This window comes from Daldinia caldariorum, assembly GCF_022478825.1.
Source record: "Daldinia caldariorum strain CBS 122874 unplaced genomic scaffold F4812scaffold_3, whole genome shotgun sequence".
NCBI lineage: Eukaryota > Fungi > Ascomycota > Sordariomycetes > Xylariales > Hypoxylaceae > Daldinia > Daldinia caldariorum.
Window position 1 is genome coordinate 1,738,136 of NW_025953039.1, and position 18,672 is coordinate 1,756,807.

The 18,672-nt window shown below is 47.0% G+C and overlaps 6 protein-coding genes across 6 annotated transcripts; 3 read left to right on the forward strand and 3 right to left on the reverse strand.

Moving 5' to 3' along the window:
- Nucleotides 1-643: 643 nt before the first annotated feature.
- On the reverse strand, nucleotides 644-5,382 carry F4812DRAFT_418758 (DUF221-domain-containing protein). The gene is made up of 3 exons (XM_047933283.1): nucleotides 4,861-5,382; nucleotides 4,659-4,794; nucleotides 644-4,568 (listed from the first exon to the last, which is right to left on the reverse strand). The coding sequence occupies exons 1-3, from the start codon at nucleotides 4,874-4,876 to the stop codon at nucleotides 980-982; spliced, it is 3,741 nt and encodes a 1,246-aa protein (XP_047793039.1). The 5' UTR covers nucleotides 4,877-5,382; the 3' UTR covers nucleotides 644-979.
- Nucleotides 5,383-5,778: 396 nt separating this feature from the next.
- F4812DRAFT_276304 (MT-A70-domain-containing protein) lies at nucleotides 5,779-7,531 on the forward strand. Its single transcript, XM_047930959.1, has one exon. It carries the CDS (start codon nucleotides 6,342-6,344, stop codon nucleotides 7,422-7,424), a length of 1,083 nt encoding a protein of 360 aa, XP_047793040.1. The 5' UTR covers nucleotides 5,779-6,341; the 3' UTR covers nucleotides 7,425-7,531.
- A 55-nt stretch (nucleotides 7,532-7,586) lies between these two features.
- F4812DRAFT_276301 (uncharacterized protein) lies at nucleotides 7,587-8,438 on the reverse strand. Its single transcript, XM_047930958.1, has 2 exons — nucleotides 8,215-8,438; nucleotides 7,587-8,133 (listed from the first exon to the last, which is right to left on the reverse strand). The coding sequence occupies exons 1-2, from the start codon at nucleotides 8,256-8,258 to the stop codon at nucleotides 7,638-7,640; spliced, it is 540 nt and encodes a 179-aa protein (XP_047793041.1). The 5' UTR covers nucleotides 8,259-8,438; the 3' UTR covers nucleotides 7,587-7,637.
- Nucleotides 8,439-8,534: 96 nt separating this feature from the next.
- F4812DRAFT_418763 (class I glutamine amidotransferase-like protein) lies at nucleotides 8,535-10,269 on the reverse strand. The gene is made up of 3 exons (XM_047933284.1): nucleotides 9,643-10,269; nucleotides 9,036-9,540; nucleotides 8,535-8,982 (listed from the first exon to the last, which is right to left on the reverse strand). Exons 1-3 carry the CDS (start codon nucleotides 9,776-9,778, stop codon nucleotides 8,748-8,750), a joined length of 876 nt encoding a protein of 291 aa, XP_047793042.1. The 5' UTR covers nucleotides 9,779-10,269; the 3' UTR covers nucleotides 8,535-8,747.
- A 977-nt stretch (nucleotides 10,270-11,246) lies between these two features.
- Nucleotides 11,247-14,486, forward strand: F4812DRAFT_456740 (Hamartin protein-domain-containing protein; the record flags this gene model as incomplete). The annotated part of the gene is made up of 4 exons (XM_047937043.1): nucleotides 11,247-11,305; nucleotides 11,417-11,954; nucleotides 12,008-14,330; nucleotides 14,389-14,486. The coding sequence occupies 4 exons, from the start codon at nucleotides 11,247-11,249 to the stop codon at nucleotides 14,484-14,486; spliced, it is 3,018 nt and encodes a 1,005-aa protein (XP_047793043.1).
- A 2,430-nt stretch (nucleotides 14,487-16,916) lies between these two features.
- Nucleotides 16,917-18,326, forward strand: F4812DRAFT_456741 (glycoside hydrolase family 17 protein; the record flags this gene model as incomplete). The annotated part of the gene is made up of 2 exons (XM_047937044.1): nucleotides 16,917-17,102; nucleotides 17,211-18,326. The coding sequence occupies 2 exons, from the start codon at nucleotides 16,917-16,919 to the stop codon at nucleotides 18,324-18,326; spliced, it is 1,302 nt and encodes a 433-aa protein (XP_047793044.1).
- Between the last annotated feature and the right edge of the window lie 346 nt (nucleotides 18,327-18,672).

Consider the following 18,672-nt stretch of genomic DNA (forward strand, 5'->3'; position numbering starts at 1 on the left):
AGCCCCCCCGCCCCCCCCCCCCCAGCCCCCCCCCCCCCCCACCCCCCCCGCCCCCCCTCCCCCCCCCCCCCCCCCCCCCCCCCTCGCCCCCCCGCCCCCCCCCCCCCCCCCCCCCCCCCCCCCCGCCGGGTGGCTCCGCAGCGAAGCGGTTATCTACCACTTTACCTCTATGAGCTCTGTAGGCACGATGTATTTATCTGCCTATAAGAACTGCAGATATGCATATAATATCTACTTGGATACCTACCCAACCTTTTAAGGTACATGCGAGATATCTATATACCTAGTACAGATTTTATACCGTCTTACAGTGCGCAAAACAGAGCGTACCTAAGAATAATTTATTAAGCATCTAACATTCTATAAATAGGTGTAGGTACCTAATAGCCACTAACGGCGAAGTTACATGGTATTGTCAAACTAAATTCGAACTAATGGGCTCTCCCGTTCATAATACAAAATATCTAACTTCACTTTTATTACTTACAAAACTATTTTATATGAACATGTATACTTTGTTAATTCTTCAAATTCATTCTAGAGTTATCTGGGATACCTTATAACGTTGTGGTCTGCACTTCGTAGTCACGTACGAATATGTTGTGTCAGTATTTTCAGGGTAGTAAATTTCATACCGTTATAAGGGTGTATAGCTCCGGCCAAGCTCAAGCTAAAAGCAAGGCGACTTAGGTACGGGCCCAGGGATTAGAAGCCTACCTATAATCAAAGGTATTAAGAATGATCCCTCCCCCTGTATGAGGTTACAATCCGTAAGGAGTCTCTTTCAAGTTTAGAAAAAGCACATCGGGTGGTATCCAGAAATCAGATGGCCTATCTATTTAGGAAGTTCTATTAATGGCCTTATGCAACATAGGGTATATCTCTCCGCCGGCTATGCAACGAACTCCAACCTTACTAGGTACCTAGTCATTCCATCGTATGTTTTCTATGTACATTTCAATTCACCTGTCTCTTTTCTTTAGAGGGTGATAATATCCAGCTCCGAGAAGTCTGGAGGGGCACGGCCGTATACCACCCGCACTTTGCTGTCGAGTGCCGTGCCCTCGTTGGAAATCCAAATATGTTCGCTGAACTCCCTCGTCCTTCTTATCTCATCGTCACTCACTCCTAAGTCATCGCGAGGAATCCACACAGTTGGCCGCTTTGCACGCAAGGCCGAATGCATAAACGCACGCTTAACAAGTACGTCTCTTTCTTCCGGCATAAGATCCTCAATTTCATCGTGAAATCCGCCATACAGGGCCTCGCCGATGGCCCTCTGCGCTTCGAGATCCTTCTTCCGACGCTCTTCACGATATTTGGCGACATTCTTAAACCCCTTCTCCGCTATTCCAAAAGTACGATCATAAGTAGTTTTACCGCCGCGAGCTGCCCAGGTACCGGCGTGGACAATGCCCTTAACAGGCTTAAAATTGGTAAATTTATTACCTCGCCCCGTCTTGTCATCAGCACCGTCCATAGAATTAGTCTGGCTCCCACCTTGCTGTCTCGGCGAGTCCTCCTTGTCGGACGCATCATCGTCGCGATTATCAATACCTAGACGGCGTTCCTGCGCACGCCGGAATGCCTCATCCCGCAGAACCGCCTCGTCTTCGAAGGTGATCGGTAGGTATCGAAATAATGGCCCAAAGGACTGATTCAGAAGAATTTGGTATATGCCTGTTAGGAAAATCGTAACAATCATGATGATAGCTTGCGGTGCGCATGCAACTTCGCCAAACTCATCTCTGACGAGGAAAAACAAGCCGACAAGGCACAACTCCATCACGTAAAGCCCTGTAAAGGTCTGGTTGATGGCCTGTGGATACAGCACGCCACCGGTGTCAATCGTGAAGCGGTTCACGTATATCATGGCGTACCTATTTGCCATCCACAAGAGACTAAATGTGATAATGGCAAAGATGGAAATGATCGGGGCGACCACTGAATAGATTAACGCAATGCAGGCGAAATTGGTATAGACAGGGAAGGTTGTTCCCCAGTTCACTTCAGGCAGCTTGGTATTAGTGAACCACTTATTTCGGGCCGTGTTATTCATAATCCTCGCAAGGATGTACCAGTTGATGAGAGCTCCGATTTGTAGTAAAGTACCCGAGCTCACACTGAGGGCCTGAAGAATCATGTAAGAGAAGAAATAGTTGGCGGCCTTTGGTAAGTTTTCGGCTAAGAGATCCGCAATCCCAGTGGGGTTATTTGCAAGATAATCAAGCGTTTGGAGGACGCCTGAAGCTAAGGAGACGACCAAGAATACTTGGACGAAGAGGAACGCGAAATAAAACTTCTGAACCGTTTCCGTTTTTTGGGCCCCAGTCTTGGCTCCTTTAAAGCCAGCAAGGAAGCCCATGATAATCGGAACTAACCAGAGAAGCAGAGCAAGCAAAACGGCTGGCAGAACACCAGTAACACCAGACACAATGTTGTGGATAGTTTTGTTCTCGTCGATGAAACTTAGCCAGGGAAAGGTGTCTGTCAGCGTACTAACTTGAGAGATTGAGGAGGTGAAGGCAACTGGGAACGCCCAAAGAAGAATCATGCCGGCGACAATAGCCACTGCAGCAGCGGTCCGAAGCCATTCAGCCCACCAGCTGATAGCCATGTTTTCCCAGAGCACATCGTTAGGAGATATTTCCACAGTGCGAGGAGCCATATGTCTCGGAATATGATGGGTGACGCTCTGGCAAGCCATATGCGCAGCGACTTGATGATTAAATTGAATGAAGGCCGACTTCATCAGTGGATACCGCTCTGGGTTCTTCTGGTCGATGTCAATCTCCAAATTCAACCTCGCCAATTCCTGCCTACACCAGTAGATGGTATCGACTTTCTTGTTGAGAAAAGGGAGCCCGGGTAGCCAGGAAGGAGTCCACTCAAAGATGGCAAGACGATGTGTCGGACGCTTGGATTTCTTAACCCATTTTTCCCACTCCGCTCCGCCGTCCTTATCTTCCAGCCATTCCTCATTGTAGGCTTTGGGGTATTCTATCGGCTCAAGCTCCGGACCACCAAGAAACGGAATGAATGGCTTAATTTTTTCTAAGAGCGACTTCTCCTTCCTGAATGGAACATCGTCTCCTTCGTATCCCTGGGGAACAGGTGACACGTATCCACCTGCTGGAGGCTTCCAAAACTGATACCATCGTATGGTGTCGTGTTGCTGCATATCCTCAAGGGTATCAGCTTTGCGAGTGGTATTCCCGAAATGTTGCATCTCGACGCTCTCTCCTTTTAGTATGGTATCCTGGGAAACCGTAGAACAATTGCGATAATGCTCTGCTTGAGATGTAGGGGGCCCCATTACACGGTCTTCGGGATGATTCGAGTTCTGGGTTGACGGCCTGGGAAGGTCTTTCTCGTCTGGCAGCTGAACATGACGACGATCCGATCCTCGCGTGGGGGAAGTTGGCGATGGGCCCCGTGGCGTTCCTATTGCTACGAAGCCGTTTGTTGTTTCAATTTGGCTATCGATGCCATGCGAAATATTCCTAGCGCCTCCAAGTATTTCCTGTCCAGTCTTACCCATCACATCAACACCCTTTCCAAATCCGCCAGTTAGTTTCGAGAACCCACTCGCTACAAAGCTGCGCCCGGTAGATGGCCTCTGGTCCTCGTTGCGATGCTCAGTCTTGACCTCTGCCTCGGCATCGCCCAAATCGTGTGCGACCTCGTGCCGATCACCGCTGCTTATGCCTTGGTTGCCTTCGGCTTGCCTTTTCGCTGCGTCGTCTTCCCTCTTTTGGCGTTCCTGTCTCTCTCCTTTAGTGGGTCGATGTGATTTAGATGCTTTGCGCGCCTGTTTTTCATCCGCCTCCCTCTTCTTCAGTTGCTCTTTCTTCGCCATCCGAATAAGTTCCGTCTGGGCTTCCTCTAGCTGTTTGTGAATCATATCACGTTTAGAGATCTTCTCTAAAAGGTGCGTCAAATCTCGCGTGAGCCATACGTTTCGAAGTCCTCCCGGGAAAACATCAAAGAGGCCTCTGAGAGCCTTCTCGTTGAGCCATTTGTCAGGAATACCGCTAACTAAAACAGTTGTCGCAGAAGCTCGTAGACGGTGTTCGGCGGTCGTTAGCCAGTCCTGGCGGACTTTGATGTAAACCCTCAGTTCGGCGAAGAAGACGCCACAAACCCATATGATAACCAAGACCGCCATGATGAGATGCGCCCAGTATCTGTTAGTCTGGTCTTTTCTTACATTGCCCCATGCCAACGTATCCAAACCGGTAATGTTAGATTTGGGTGCGCTAGGGTCGCTATAATCAGCGCCCTGAGGGTCAGTAGAATTGAGACTCTCGGAAGTATTTGCTGAGAAATTGCGACTGAGTCCGCCAACGTAATTGACTGGCACCAGGATCGGAATTATAACGACAGCCATAGGTATGAATATGACGAGTAAAGTCTGCAGGTATCGGAGAAAGAAGTATGCATCCAGACCACATTTCTTAATAACCTCGCGATCTGGGAAGCGGAATACAGTACTAACCAAACCCCATGGGCTACTCGGTGGAGGTTCAGTTCGCTCTCGTTCTGGTACAAGGTATGTTTTAGGCTTGCTGTTGGAAATAACTTATTAGCGTACGGTTTAAGAAAAGAATAAGGTTTGGTCAGGTAGGTAGGTTTGGGTAGATCAGGGGACCGCATACAATATCCTGGAGAGCTTATTTCTCAGTAACAAGAAGAACCCTGTCTGAACGCCAAAGACTATTAACGAGACGTTCAGGGCAGTAACAAAAGCTATCAGAGTGATGCCCTGATTACGCTGGGCTGTGCCGCCCTGATCTAGATAAATTCGTTAGCACCATATGCAGATCTAAGACAAATTGGTATAAAAGTATCGTAGCCTACCCCCTGAATCCGCCATGTTAAGCCTCTAGGTCGGGTAATGACCTAAAATGTACCCCGAGATATTTGTTACAATATCGACTTCTTCATACACAACTTAGATCGAGGAATGGAGAGGGTGGAATAATAGGTAAAGGGTCAAAGTAGTTTAATAAGAAGTTCGTAGTTGTGTTGAGAAATTAATATTGCGACAATGACAATGACCATGGCAATAGCGATTAGATACCTGGGAGGTACGTATGTATTGTATGTGTTGTAGGTTAACGTAGGTGGCGCTGACAGCGCAGGGAAGTAAATAGTGAATACTATCGTAGTTTTATTGTGAACTGAACGAACAGGACAATATCTACGGGTAGGAATAAATGTGTGGGAATTGATTCAAGGGAGAGGAACAACAACAACATTATCGAAGTTGAAGTCGAGATAGTTACGAAAAAAAGAAAAAAAAAAGAATTTGGAATAATAGAACAGGTAATTCATAGACAAGGAGAAAGCGGCGGTTAGATTGAATTTAGAAGTTCTATCGATTTGATGGGACTTTGCGCGATGCGTCAACTTTCCCTACTATGTATTAGTATGTAAACCCTGCCTGATATATGACAAACATTAACCAAGTACCACAACAGGTTTCAGGTACAGAAAATACGGCGTCATAAACAGCGTAAGCAAGTCATTTTTCAGGTACCGCTACTATTGAGTGGTACTAGTGATACAGAATATCTGCAGACCTCTCCACACTTGGGTGTGCTCCCTCCCTCTAGTATCCAATGGACGCGCGAGTTTTATGGTTCTACAACAAAAAATTAAGAGAGTGATGTCAGAGGCGCCTGCTCTAAATGACTTGGCAGCACAAAACCCCTGAGAGGGCCCACTTTGATAATGCCCAAATTCTTTTTTTTCTTTTATCAGCTTTGCCGCTCTGCCGTTACTAGCGCTACTATGTAAACGCTTCACATTTCTAACAAGTTACCCAACACATCGGTTGTGATTGGACCCAACTCACGCGCGGCTGTTTCCTTTTTTCTTATTCCTTACCATACCTATGCTTTGACGAGACGTAGGCTTGTAGTCCCTGCTCTCGTTGGACTTGTAATTGGCTGCATTTAGTTCGGGATATTCCTAAAGCACGACAAGTGGTTGGCTTTGTCTCTGAACAAATAACCATAACTACCCAAAGATCAAAAGTAGGTCTTGGCCATTCAGTGGAGCAGCTTACGAAGCGGGTTTGAGCCAGCTCTGTTCTTGGACGACCTGACTAAGAAGCACATCGTCATCAAAGTCAACCCAGAAATTGACACCGCAGGATATGAAGTCTATGCTTCTTGGTTGATGTCTTTGAGGCCTCGTCCGATCTACAGGGGTTGAAGGCTCATGTCATGATTGCACAAGTCCCATTGTGGCTCTTGAAAGCACGGCAAATCGGCACAGATAGAGACTAAAGGGGTTTGGGTTCGCATTTTGCACACTAGGAATACCGAGGAATCATGTCTTCCAAAACCGATTCGTATCATTTCTCTGAATCTTGTGTGCTGTATGAGAGCCCAGACCGATCTATTGTTCTTATAGACATTCCCCATTCTATTGAAGAGGCGCAACTATTACCGGGACAGATCCCTAAGCAACGTATTATCTCTTGCAGTCCGATAGAAACGCCGTGGAAAATACCCGAGCCCAAAAAGAAAAGCTCGGAGCAGTTGACAACACCTTCCGCAAGTATAGCTGAACTGATGACCCAAGAAGCCGTCAGGTCAGCACTTGAAAAGGCCAAGCTGAACTACAAAGGCTTATGGTGTTTGCCGCGTGTTGTACAGGATGCAGGTGAATTGTGTGATGATAAGTCATATATTAAAGAGTCGCAAAAGAGGAAGCGAACTACGGACACGCCGGCCGACGTGATACCGGAGTCTCTCATTCCAGATCAATCACACTATCTCTTAGGAACCATAGAGTCTCGGCGAGGAGCCTTTATCGCAGACGCCCCCATGTTCGATTTAATTGTTCTTGATCCACCGTGGCCTAGTCGATCTGTAAAGCGGAAACAAAACAGCTACACTATTGCGTATAACATGCAAGAAGTTAGGGATCTCTTAACTCACATACCCATCGCGTCACACCTAAAGTCAGACGGCATTGTGGCAGTATGGGTCACTAACAAACCTGCAGTCACTGATTTACTAACATCTCCACACGGGATCTTCTCTGAATGGGGCCTGGAACTCGTTGGGGAATGGACCTGGCTGAAGATCACTAGTTCCGGAGACCCAGTCATCGACTTAGAAGCCCAATGGAGAAAGCCGTGGGAGCGGTTGTTGCTGGGTAGGAAGAGAAGCAGCAGGGTGAAAACTCCAATCCCAAACAAGGTGACTCTGGGGGTTCCAGATATCCACTCAAGAAAGCCGAATCTAAGACGCTTATTTCAGGGCTTACTGCCAGAAAATTATATTGCACTAGAGGTGTTTGCGAGGAATCTCACCGCGGGCTGGTGGGGTTGGGGAAGCGAGGTCTTGTATTTTCAACAGGGCCATCACTGGGTAGATATACCAGATGACGTACCAACAAAGGTATAGCATCAAGCAAGCATTGTCTTCTGCTCGCTGTCCAATGTGTGTTGTACATGCAAATCTGGTCCGGGGTCTTCCCATAGTCGTACTCTCATCCTCTATCATGCCTACAGAATAAGAGTCTTTCGCCATTATCCTTTTCCCCCTCCCCTCCATACTTGAAAAACTCAAGTTTTTACTGTTTTGTTTTTTTCTTTCTTACATCACCATGATCCGCCCTTATTTCTTCTCCGTGAACTTCGGGTCTAAATTCCTGTGATTTTCCCAGTTTCCGTCCTTCAGTAACCTCTTCGCCTCCTCCCTGAGCGCAAGACTAGATTCCATCTTGGGTTGCTCGTCTCTCAGCGGGAATTTGCCGGTCTTCTGCGCCTCCTTCTGCCACTTCTCCTGCATTTCCTTATGCTGGTATCGCTTCTCCAGCATCGGCGGGTTCCACGGGCTCTTGTCCTCGGGGGGCTCGGGCCATACGAACGGCTGGTGCAGTTCCACCGTCATCGTCTTGACGGGCGGGGGGCGGTAGATGCGGTGGTGCATCTTGGATTGGCGCGGCCGGCGCTGCGTCAGCTGCGATCGCACGCCCAGCACCGGCACATTGTACGCGTGCAGTAGGTAGTCGCGGAAGTCCAGCTTGTTGAACGTCAGAGGCACCCTGAAGGTTGCGAAGTTAGGCGGTTGATTCTCCCGCGGTCGAATGAAGGCAATCGTTTGATCTGGTCTAAAGTTTGGGACCCAATGTCAGCTACAAAAAAATTCTTAAGAAATGGTTACCTTAGTTAGGTATGTCGGATGCGCATACAAGAAGACTTGTTTCTTCCCTATCCGGAAGTACTTTGTCGCCATTGTGCCTCGATAGCGACAGTGGAAGGAGGATATACTGAAGTATATTAAATATTAAACTGTCTACAATATCAACAACTTGAATTTACGGCGGGCTTCAATTGATTCGCCCTCTGAATCGGCAGGTGAAAATTCCGACTTCGCGGACCCACCTCTTCCATTCAGATGGGTACTGGGTACTTGGGTACCCAATTCGCTTAGTTCCAATCTGCTGTCCCTGCATGACTTATACAAGACGGGAATGCCCACTGTAAATTTCATAAGTGAGTTAACTAGGTACTTTACCTGTCTTCACATCTTTACTCACGAAAATGAGAATCTAATTGAATTGAACTTGGAACAACGCGAATATGAATTTCAGGTCCTCTTTTTTTTGGATTTTAAAAAAAGGAAAAAGTAAATAGTTTTACTCCTTTCGTCAAGTGTCCAGCAAGATTTTGACACGTCCGCATATGCATTAGCCCGCCCGTTCCCGTATTAAACTCTTCTCTCTTAAACGTCAATACCATCAACAACAACACCTTTAACCCACTCGTGCTGCATGAATCGTGCAACTTCATTCGCGGCATCGTCATCGACCAGAATGCTGACTAGATACAGAGCTGCATCTATGCCAGCAGATACTCCCCCCGTCGTGATGACCCGAAGCCCCCCAAGACGCATTGCGGCGCGGCGCGCAATGGACTCACGGCGTCCGTTCGATCCCTTGTATGACACACTTCCCTTTCTGCATAACTTATTAGCAAGTGTAAAAACTTCATACTTGAATGCAAAACGTACCGAGCTACAGAGGGGCGTCGGCCAGCGTCCGACTTGCGACGGATGTAGGGATTCTCATCCTCGTCTCCGAGCTCGAAGCGAAGGTTGTTGACGACGTATCGGGCGTCTTCTACGACATCGGTTCGCTCTTGCAGGTCGCGCTGAGCCGCATTGCTGCAGACGATTTCGAACTTGGTAATGTAGTCTGCGTGAGTAGTGGCAGACAAGCCTTCCAGGATACCTGCCTCGGCTAGGAATAGAGCGCCAGTGCAGACAGACATCAGTGTGCGCTCTCGAGTGTAGTCCTTCCTCTGAAGTTCTGCGAAAGCCTCGATAATGGGTATGGGTTCGGATTGCTCTTTTAGGATGGCGTCGCTATCGACGCTGCCCACCACAATGAGAACATCGAACTCATCAAGGCGCTCATGGGCTTCCTTGAAGGTGATCTGGGAGTTAACGATAACACCTTGTTGTGATAACACCGTCTTCTCCGAGGCAACAATTGTGCAATCGAAAGCTTTAGTACCTACAGACAAGGCCTCTCTTAGCATACAAGTAAAGTAGAGGCGGTTTGCAGACTGGGCAGAAATGCATGCATGGCTAGGTCTAGGTTAGGTAGCTAACATACTCTCATCGTTCTTATCGTGGCGAGCCCAGTCGAGAACCTCGAGGGTGCCTGCAAAGTCCATCAAGTCGAACTTGTGTTGAAGTGCGAATAGCACTTGAATAGGCTCGTCGGCCACCGCAGAGCTCTTGTGCGCCATGGTTGAAAAATAATTTGCAACGTGGTCTAAAGATATATGAGGGGAGAAAGGTAGAGTGTGTGTAGGTACGTATTGGAATTGGAATGCAGATTGCCTATGATGAAGAGAGAGAGGGAGAGGGAAGGACAAGATGTATTGGAGGTGCGCACAATTGATTAATATTGAATCACGATGTAAGGAAATGAGGTCAATTGCTTTGTTGCTTAAGTTGTTTAAATTGTTTTTACTATTTTCCTTTGAGGGAATTGAGAAGAAAGTTGAATGAGAATGGCCAGACGAATCGAGCGAGGAATTGAACGAGGAATTGAACCTATGGGCTGATGGATGGAGTGATTGAGGGGCTTGAGGGGCTTCAGCTTTTCAATACCTGCCCACGCCGGAGAGTTACGTAGGACCTAGGTATGGAGCTTGGGGAGGGGCTAGGCAGAGCTTGTAGGTATTGGAAGGTAACTACCCCACATTGTCAAAATTCAGAATGAGCAGTAGGTAGGTACTAGTATGTATATCGTTCCTTCTCCTGCCCCTCCCCCAGATTCGAAGCCGCTGTCTAGGGTGCGGAGACCCAAGGGATCGGCCTTTCCCTATGGATCTAAAGTGGTCACGCTCTCACTGTAGGAAATACAGTGCCGAAGTTAAAATTCAAAGAGGGGCCACATGATCAGGGCTTTTTGTTGCAGTTGCCAAAGCCTTCGAGGACCACCCAGGCTGAAGTGCATTAGATTAGGAGGTAGATGCATGTATTGTACCTAAGAATATCTATATAACTGAAACATGAGCAAATACGTATTATATTCGTCGAGAATTATTTTATTTTGTGCGTTCAATTCCCCATCTTAATCCCATCTTATTACCTACCTCTATCTAACCTTAGCTAGGTACTGGACGAATAATACTTTTTAATGTAGCGCCTTGGGCCGACATACATTACATTATGTACCTTAGATAATCCGTACATAAGGTAGAGTCATTATTTAGTATTATAGGTAGTATTTAGATGTGCGTTAATACGCCGAATCAATAAATAAAGATTCGTGGGCATTACCTACCTAGTGTATGCCCAGATAGTACCTAAGGTGGTACCTAGAGTACATGATTAGGTAGGTACCTTATGTAAGTTTAGATGGTTGCACTCATTGTACACTACGGCACCTGCAGGCTTAAAGCGGTCTCAAGCAATTCTAAACGGATCGGATGGACCCACCAACGGAGCTCGCCAAAAACTGATTTGCTACAAGATTTGAATGAAACCAAGGTTGACACAAGTCCCCACGGTCCTACGGTTCCAAGGTCCCAAGGTCCCAAGGAACCCTCCTCGGAACTCGATTGAAGCTTCTGCGGGACTTGCAGCTCTACTTATGCGCATTCTTGATCCGGAAGTCTACTTCGTCAACACTCATTGATCCCTACCTAACCTAACCGACAGATTGTTTCATTCGAACCGCTCCTCCATTCGGGGCTTCGGTCGTCCATGTCTTCAGCTCCGTACGTCAATGTCGTCCATTTCGTCACCCAAGAGTCTCGTCCAAAGTAACCAAGCCAGCTTTGTTACTCCAGACACCGAGTCACTATTGTCTAACCTTTACATCTAACCTATCAAATAGAATCTCCCACGCGCTAACATATTATCCACCCTCTTAGGTCGTTTAAGGAGCTCACGAAAGCCATACATAATTTCATACCCACCGCGAAATACCCGCTCCCCGACGACATCGTTGAGATTATCGAGGCTTACCTAAACAAGCATGAGAAGTTCGACGAAAGTATAGCCGACAAGGTCAACGATGAATTGCTTTCTTTATTCCATAAAGATGTCGCTCAGGTCCCGTCTCGATATACAGCATTCGTTGCCGTCCTTCGCCGTTTACGCCCCATAATCGGACAGCCGAGCAAGATCTTCCAATGGTTTGACTTACTACTTCTAGTACTGAACCATCTGGATCAAGAGAGAGGTCTTGCTTCTGAAGTAGAGGGTGTCCTTCTGGACGTCCTTACTGCCGATGATGGCGATGACCCTAGTTCACCCACTGGTGGTGGTGCTCCTCAACTTGCAGAACGTATCTTACTGCTGTGGCTTGATGAATATGAAGCTATCGGGAAAGGCCCTGATGTAATGACGGAGTTCAAAGAAAAGCAGTTGCGAAAGACTTTGCTGCATTACGGGAAAAGACGTCCAAAAGTAAGTACTCGTGTTTCTGTCCGGACCCCAAACATCTTGCTAAGTAAGGTTAGGATCTCTTGACTGTTCTTGACCTTTACGTGGTAAAGAAAACGTACCGTGCCCGTGCTCTGTCGTTTCTGGGTATTTTCGTACAGAGCCAACCGCCGCATCTACATCTTATCTTGCAAACCCCATTGTTTAATAGTTTAATCAACTGTCTTCAGCTAGATACGTCTACAACTATTGTATCCCTAGCTTTGACCGCGTTGACCATGATCCTACCTCATATGCCAAGTTCTCTCGTTCCTCACCTGCCCACGCTATTTAACATATATGCGAGGTTGCTCTTTTGGGAGCGAGAATTGTCCGCTCAAACGGTGGCGGATGTAGATCCAGATCGAAGGTTGTCCCCTGATACTCTCGCCTGGGAAAGGCTCTCATATTCGTCCGACTTCGACGACACAACCATTCCACAACTCCTTTATTATTTCACAGTGCTCTACGGCCTCTACCCTATCAACTTTATGGATTATATTCGGAAGCCACAGCGATACCTTCGACATGCGGATGTCCCCGATGCCGATGATATTGAGGTTCAACCTACCGAAATACGTCACGCGTCTGAAAGATTTCGGCAATGCCATCTGCTCCATGAGAACTTCTATACTCTCACTATTGATTCAGAGAAAACCGACTTTGGAAGATGGATCAAAAGTGAGCCAGCTGAAGTCGTAGCAGACTGCGTGGCGCTCTATCGCTCAAGTGAGGCATTCCCTACTCAAGACATCACGCAGGCGAATCATAGCGTACATGAAAGAGACGAGCCTGAAAAGGGCAGCCATGAATCTGCACTGCTGAGCGGCTCTTATCATTTCAGTAACCCGGCGTTCAGTCCTCTTGAAGGAGATAATCGGCGGAATACTGGGTCAACTTTGACGGAATCTATTACGAGTGGTAAAGTACAATCCGCCGTGCTACGCCAGTCATCTATAAGCAGCCACCACTCAAATCGAGACACTTCACCTAAACCACTCGGAATTGGTAATGACAGTCCGACCCTATCTCGTCAAATTGTCCCGTCTGCTTCACAAACTCATCTCCAAGACTTGCTAAATTCTAATAAAGCCATCAAATCCGGGCTACATCAATCCATGCCAAATGACAGCGTCCCATCTCTTTCGTTGAGCTACCATGAATCTATTTCTGACATTCCGGGATCACAACTCCAGCTAAATTCACAACAAGTTAACCCTTCTCAGTCTCCAACCGAAGGCAACAGTGCTCAGATAGCACATTTGCAGCGCCAATTACTAATGCTCTACAATGACCTAACGTTTGAGCGATTTATGAAGCAGCAGCACCTCACTCACATGGGCGTGTTGCGAAGGCGGCACGTTCGAGAAGCAGCAAGCGAGGCCGAAACCCAGAATTTAATCATACAGAATCGCCAGCTTAGACAGCAAGTAAAGAACGCTAAAGAATCAGAAATACAAGCGAAAAAGGAATCCGAGAAGAGCCGCATGCTCTCGAAGAAGTGGGAAGCTGATCTCACTGCCAAGCTGAGAGCGCTTCGTGAAGAACAGAAGAAGTGGAACGCGGAAGGGGATACTTTACGAACCGAGTTAGATGCGGCAAAACGCGAGGCAGAGAAATTGCGTCTATTAGTTTGCGAGGCTGAAGTTAGAGAACTAGGCCTCAAGCAAAACATGCAATCTGTTGAGATCAGCGTAAGCGAGCTGGAGAGGTTGAGGAAAGATGTAGAACGATTGACAGAATCCGAACGAAATTACCAAGCTAAGGAGACAGAACGACAACTTATGGTAACGCGCGCAGCACAAGCGGATAGCCGAGCTGAGGCGTTGGAGATAAAGCTTAGAGCCTGCGAATCTGATATCCAGAGAATACACGGCACATATCAGTCGCAAATTACCGCTCTCAATGCCAAGCTTCAGGATCTGCTCAAGAACAATACAGGACGCAATTCTGAAGACTTGAAGGTGCAGTTTGAGAATGCTCTAGGGACGAGCCGAGCGCAGCAGACAGAACTCAAGAGCCGCATTGCAGAGCTCACGAAGAAGAACACGGCTTTGCAAGCAAACATACTTGAATTGCAGTCTACAATATCCAACCTCTCGAAGCCCGATGCTCATCCGCTCACCGACCCGGAGGTTGACATGTCTTCCGATTCAGGTAGCCCATTGACACGTCGAAAACACCAACAGCGCGGGTTATCTGAGCAAGATGTGTTTGAACCGACATCATACAATGCCACCCCGCCACTCGAGCCGTACAATATTGGCCCAGAAAGCCAGGGACGGCGACCGTCTACGCCGCTGATTGATACACCTACAACAGGCAAAGGTAGCCCCAATACGGAGCGATATTTCGGACGAGGTGAGTATCGTTGTATAATCTAGCACTAAATGTAACGAGCATATATTAACTCTGCTAGGAGGTATGCAAAACCTTCGCAAAGACAAGAAGGAAAAGAAGGAGGAAAAGGAGAAAAAGAAGTCGGTTGGCCTACGCGGTATTAGGGGATTCGTCTAGGTTGGCTGACTGGAGTCGTGTTCGAGTTGGGTCTAGACCGTAGACTGTGGTCTCGGAAAGCTTGCGCTATCCAAATAAGGAAACAAGGGCAACAACTACGTATGTCCCTTGCTTCGTACCTATGTAATGAATGTGGCACGCTATGCATAACTTTGATACCCTCATACCATAGAGTTAGGTAGTTGGCAGAATATTGAACTTCTAAAGTCATGTCTAATTTGCTTCTGACGCCTCTTCGGATCATCCACACGCATACTTTAGAGGTAGGTACCTAGGAGGTAAGTTAGAGATCACTTATGGAGAGGATGTTTTTGTGACGTCAAAATGGTTTAATTTTTGTCTGAAATCAATTACCATTGAAGCCATGTTTCTACATAAGCCGACGCAACGCATGTTAGTTTTCCTTATGACAACCTACCTATCTGCCTATATACCTATAGTAGAAACTTATCCGATGATATCCGATTTTATTTTATAGTGGTAGAACCTAGTGTGTACCGTGAGTCCGGATAGCTCGGTCTGTTTTCCTGTCTTGTACTTACATGGTGCTATTGTAGTTTATACACGACGGTATTTACCGCAACCTTATGGATAACTCTGATTTATTTCTTGTTTTCTTTCTTCGCCACTTGTCGTCTCCTTCTCTACATATATAGATGGTATACATACATTAACCTAGGTACACTAGGGTATTTTATACAGTTTTTGTTACCGAGGAACTGCCTTGGTAAAGGGGGGATACATGTGAACTGCTAGCTTCTTAGTTGCTTGCGAACTGACGCCGCTGTGTCAGCCGACTCAGCCCATCTTTGGTCCAACCCAATGAGCTGGTTAATGCAGGAACAGAACGCAAGACCCAATGCAAGAGTAAGGGGCCCCCGCAAAATGCGGATTACCTACGCATCATGGCCACGCAAGTTCAAGTTTCAAATTGCTTAGTTGTGTACGTAGATTTTTGTTTATTTATTTCCTCCTTTTTCTCCTGAGCCCTAAACTGAATTTCGAAAGACTTATTATGGTAAAGGGCTTGGAATGCTTCATTGGACGCTAGCGAATAATATTATGTAAATTGCAACACGAACTTAGGCTTTACAGTATATGCTGTACTGTCTATACTGTAATCTCACGGAGATCGTGGTTGTTAGTGAGGTTAATGGGTCTAATACGAGCTTCCTGCACGTCATCATCTGACTACCTTCAATTTCCAACTTTTGCCAACTTGAGCAGTACTATATGTAAGGTATGTACATAAGATCTTATAAACGTTTGTAAATAACTACCCTAAGTACCTAGGTTTATATTTTCGAAAGTAAATCCTCCTTTGGTCGAAATGATTTACAAAATATTTGATAGGTATGTTGTACGCGCCGCAGTTTCCATCTACATCCACGTCCACGTCCACGTAGTGTGTACTACGTACCTATGTAAACAGTTTATTCTTAGAAGTTACAATAAAACAATCGGTCGAAAAAAGATTTTAGGTTAGCACGTAACGGGGATTGGATCCGCGTGGGAGATGGGGCGCAGCACAACCTCGGAGCTTGTTTCCATGCCTTTCAACAGGGGTAAGACGGGATAACCCTTCATGATTGGATCGATCGGCAGCCACTCAGAGGCTCCACCCTGTCGGGACCAAGATGGGAAAGCAAGGTACATTACACAAGGCCAGGTACGGAAGGACTTAAAGAAAGGGCTAGAATTTGTAGAACACCACTCAGAGTTGGAAAGTACCACTGGATAGAAATATTGATTTGGTTGTTTGGGCCCGTCTTTTTCAGGAACAAGCTTACGTACATTACCTCGTTCAATCAGGTACTTCAATATTATACATGACCTTAGGTATATACGAGGTAGCGTATAGGTATACTACACACGTATTACCTACTATATATGGGGATACATTATGGAGTACATTTAGTTACATTACCAATCACAAGATATCGCCTTTCATGCCAGGAATGGAACAGACAACAAAATACTTATCACAAGTCACGCACTATTTTTCTTACGTGTTGGAGGTACAAGTATCATACCATCTCATGTCACCACCTATCTTTCTAGTTTTTTCTTTCATCCATATTCCTACTTAGTATGCCCTATTCCACATAAGCTACTAGGGGATCGTCGACAAGTGAACTACTCTCATTCATCTTTCTTTAAGTACCTAGTCTTTTCTTGGTTTCCATTCATCCTTCTTTTTCTTGTCTGTAACCATCTTGGCTACACCTACACTCGCTTTGCTTCGCTGCGTCACTCTCTCTCTTCTCAGTCCGAATCACATTGCACTCACTCTCCTAATTCACCAGCTGTAAACTTAGGAGAGTATCCGTATTTAACTTGAGAAAACCTAGCATTCTCAGCTTTACCCGGGAACGCCTCAAGCAAAACAGTTATATCTCTTTTTAATAGAATTTACCAGATTCAATCGTTATGCACGCCATCGCTTCTATTCTTGCCTTAGCCTCCACGGCTTCGGCGATCCAGGGATTTAACTATGGCTCTACCTTTACTACAGGTGCTGCCAAGCAACAGTCCGACTTCGAAAACGAGTTCACCACCGCTCAAAACCTGAAGGGTACTTCTGGATGGACCAGCGCCCGTCTCTACACCATGGTGGTAAGTACCAAGAAAATAAAAAATAAAAATAAGAACAAGAGCAACAAAGCTTCGTGTTGAATTGTTCACCTAGGTACCTAGTTATCTAACTTTATCACGTAACTTTAGCAAGGAGGAACCGCGAGTGATCCTATCTCTGCCATTCCCGCAGCCATCAAGACTAAGACTTCCCTTCTGCTTGGTCTTTGGGCTTCTGGAGGTGACACTTCGTTCGCCAACGAAATCCTCGCCTTGAAGGCCGCTATCAAGCAGTATGGAGAAGATTTCGCCAAGATTGTGGATGGTATTTCCGTCGGCAGCGAAGATCTATACCGAAACTCGCCCGCAGGAATCGCAGCTGGTTCCAACGTTGGTACCGGTCCCGATACTATCGTTCGCTACATCAAGGAGACGAAGGAAGCCATTTCCGGCACGGGCTTAGAGGGTATTCCCATTGGTCACGTCGATACCTGGACTGCTTGGTACAACGGTTCCAATCAGGCCGTTATCGACGCTTGTGACTGGGTTGGCATGGATGCGTATCCTTACTTCCAGGATACTATGGCCAATGACATCTCCAAGTCAAAGTCTCTGTTCCAAGACGCTCTTGACAAGACTCAGAAAGCCGCTGGTGGAAAGAAGGTCTGGATTACCGAGACGGGCCACCCGGTCAGCGGCAAGACTGTTGGACAATCTATTGCTTCTACCGACAATGCTGAGACTTTCTGGAAGGATGTTGTTTGCCCTCTGCTGTCTAGCAACACGAACCTCTGGTACTACACCCTCCAGGATGCTGCGCCCGATACTCCCAGCCCCAGCTTTGGTATCGTTGGCAACAAGCTCACCACCACACCCCTCTTCGACCTGAGCTGTGACAAAGCCAACACTGGTTCTTCCTCTTCCTCTTCCGCTAAGCCCTCATCTACCGGCAAGGGTGGTTCGTCCTCGACTGCTTCTGGATCCGATGCTTCAACTACTAGCGCTATTGGAAACTCCGGTGGCAGCCCCGGCGGTGTGCCTAGTGGCCAGATCTCCAGCGAGCAGTCTGCTACCGTGACGCCTACGGCTATTGGCCCTATCTCGACTGGTACAGGATCCAGAGGTTCTGGTTCGGGTACTAATGGTACCTTCACCGTGCCTCCGGCTTCCACCTCTACCGTTCCCGCTAGTGGCGCCCGAGGTCTGCAGTCAGGCGCTTTCGCCGCTGCCTTTGGAGCCATCATGGCCGCTATCTACGCGCTATGAATGGTGACATCGACGACAGACCACCACTATTTCATTTAAGGGCTATTATGGTGATCGGCGTTATGAGGCGGCCACGCTGGTTTTCAAGGATGGGGTCGCCTGCATGTACTCTTGGAGGCATAGGAAAAGCCATACTTGAGCAAGGGATATTCGGACATAAAGGTTTTCATGAACAAATTAAATCCCTTGGGAGGGAAGAACAAACCGGTACTGGATTCAGACACCACCTTAGACTTTTGTAATATTCTCTCGATAAAAGCAGAGAAGGCTAGTCGCCATTGACTTCATGACATATAATTGATCTTTGTTCTTGATGTCTGTGCCTTCACCATGACTACTTGCGGGT

What these genes read in the sequence shown, in the direction of transcription:
- F4812DRAFT_418758 (XM_047933283.1), bottom strand. An exon ending in AATAAGCTCTCCAGGATATT is followed by an intron (nt 4,569 to 4,658) that starts GTATGCGGTCCC and finishes TATTTCCAACAG; the next exon opens with CAAGCCTAAAACATACCTTG.
- F4812DRAFT_276304 (XM_047930959.1), top strand. Translation starts at nt 6,342, where the DNA reads ATGTCTTCCAAAACCGATTCGTATCATTTCTCTGAATCTTGTGTGCTG.
- F4812DRAFT_276301 (XM_047930958.1), bottom strand. Translation starts at nt 8,258, where the DNA reads ATGGCGACAAAGTACTTCCGGATAGGGAAGAAACAAGTCTTCTT. An exon ending in GGGAAGAAACAAGTCTTCTT is followed by an intron (nt 8,134 to 8,214) that starts GTATGCGCATCC and finishes CCCAAACTTTAG; the next exon opens with ACCAGATCAAACGATTGCCT.
- F4812DRAFT_418763 (XM_047933284.1), bottom strand. Translation starts at nt 9,778, where the DNA reads ATGGCGCACAAGAGCTCTGCGGTGGCCGACGAGCCTATTCAAGTGCTA. An exon ending in CCACGATAAGAACGATGAGA is followed by an intron (nt 9,541 to 9,642) that starts GTATGTTAGCTA and finishes CCTTGTCTGTAG; the next exon opens with GTACTAAAGCTTTCGATTGC. An exon ending in CGACGCCCCTCTGTAGCTCG is followed by an intron (nt 8,983 to 9,035) that starts GTACGTTTTGCA and finishes TAAGTTATGCAG; the next exon opens with AAAGGGAAGTGTGTCATACA.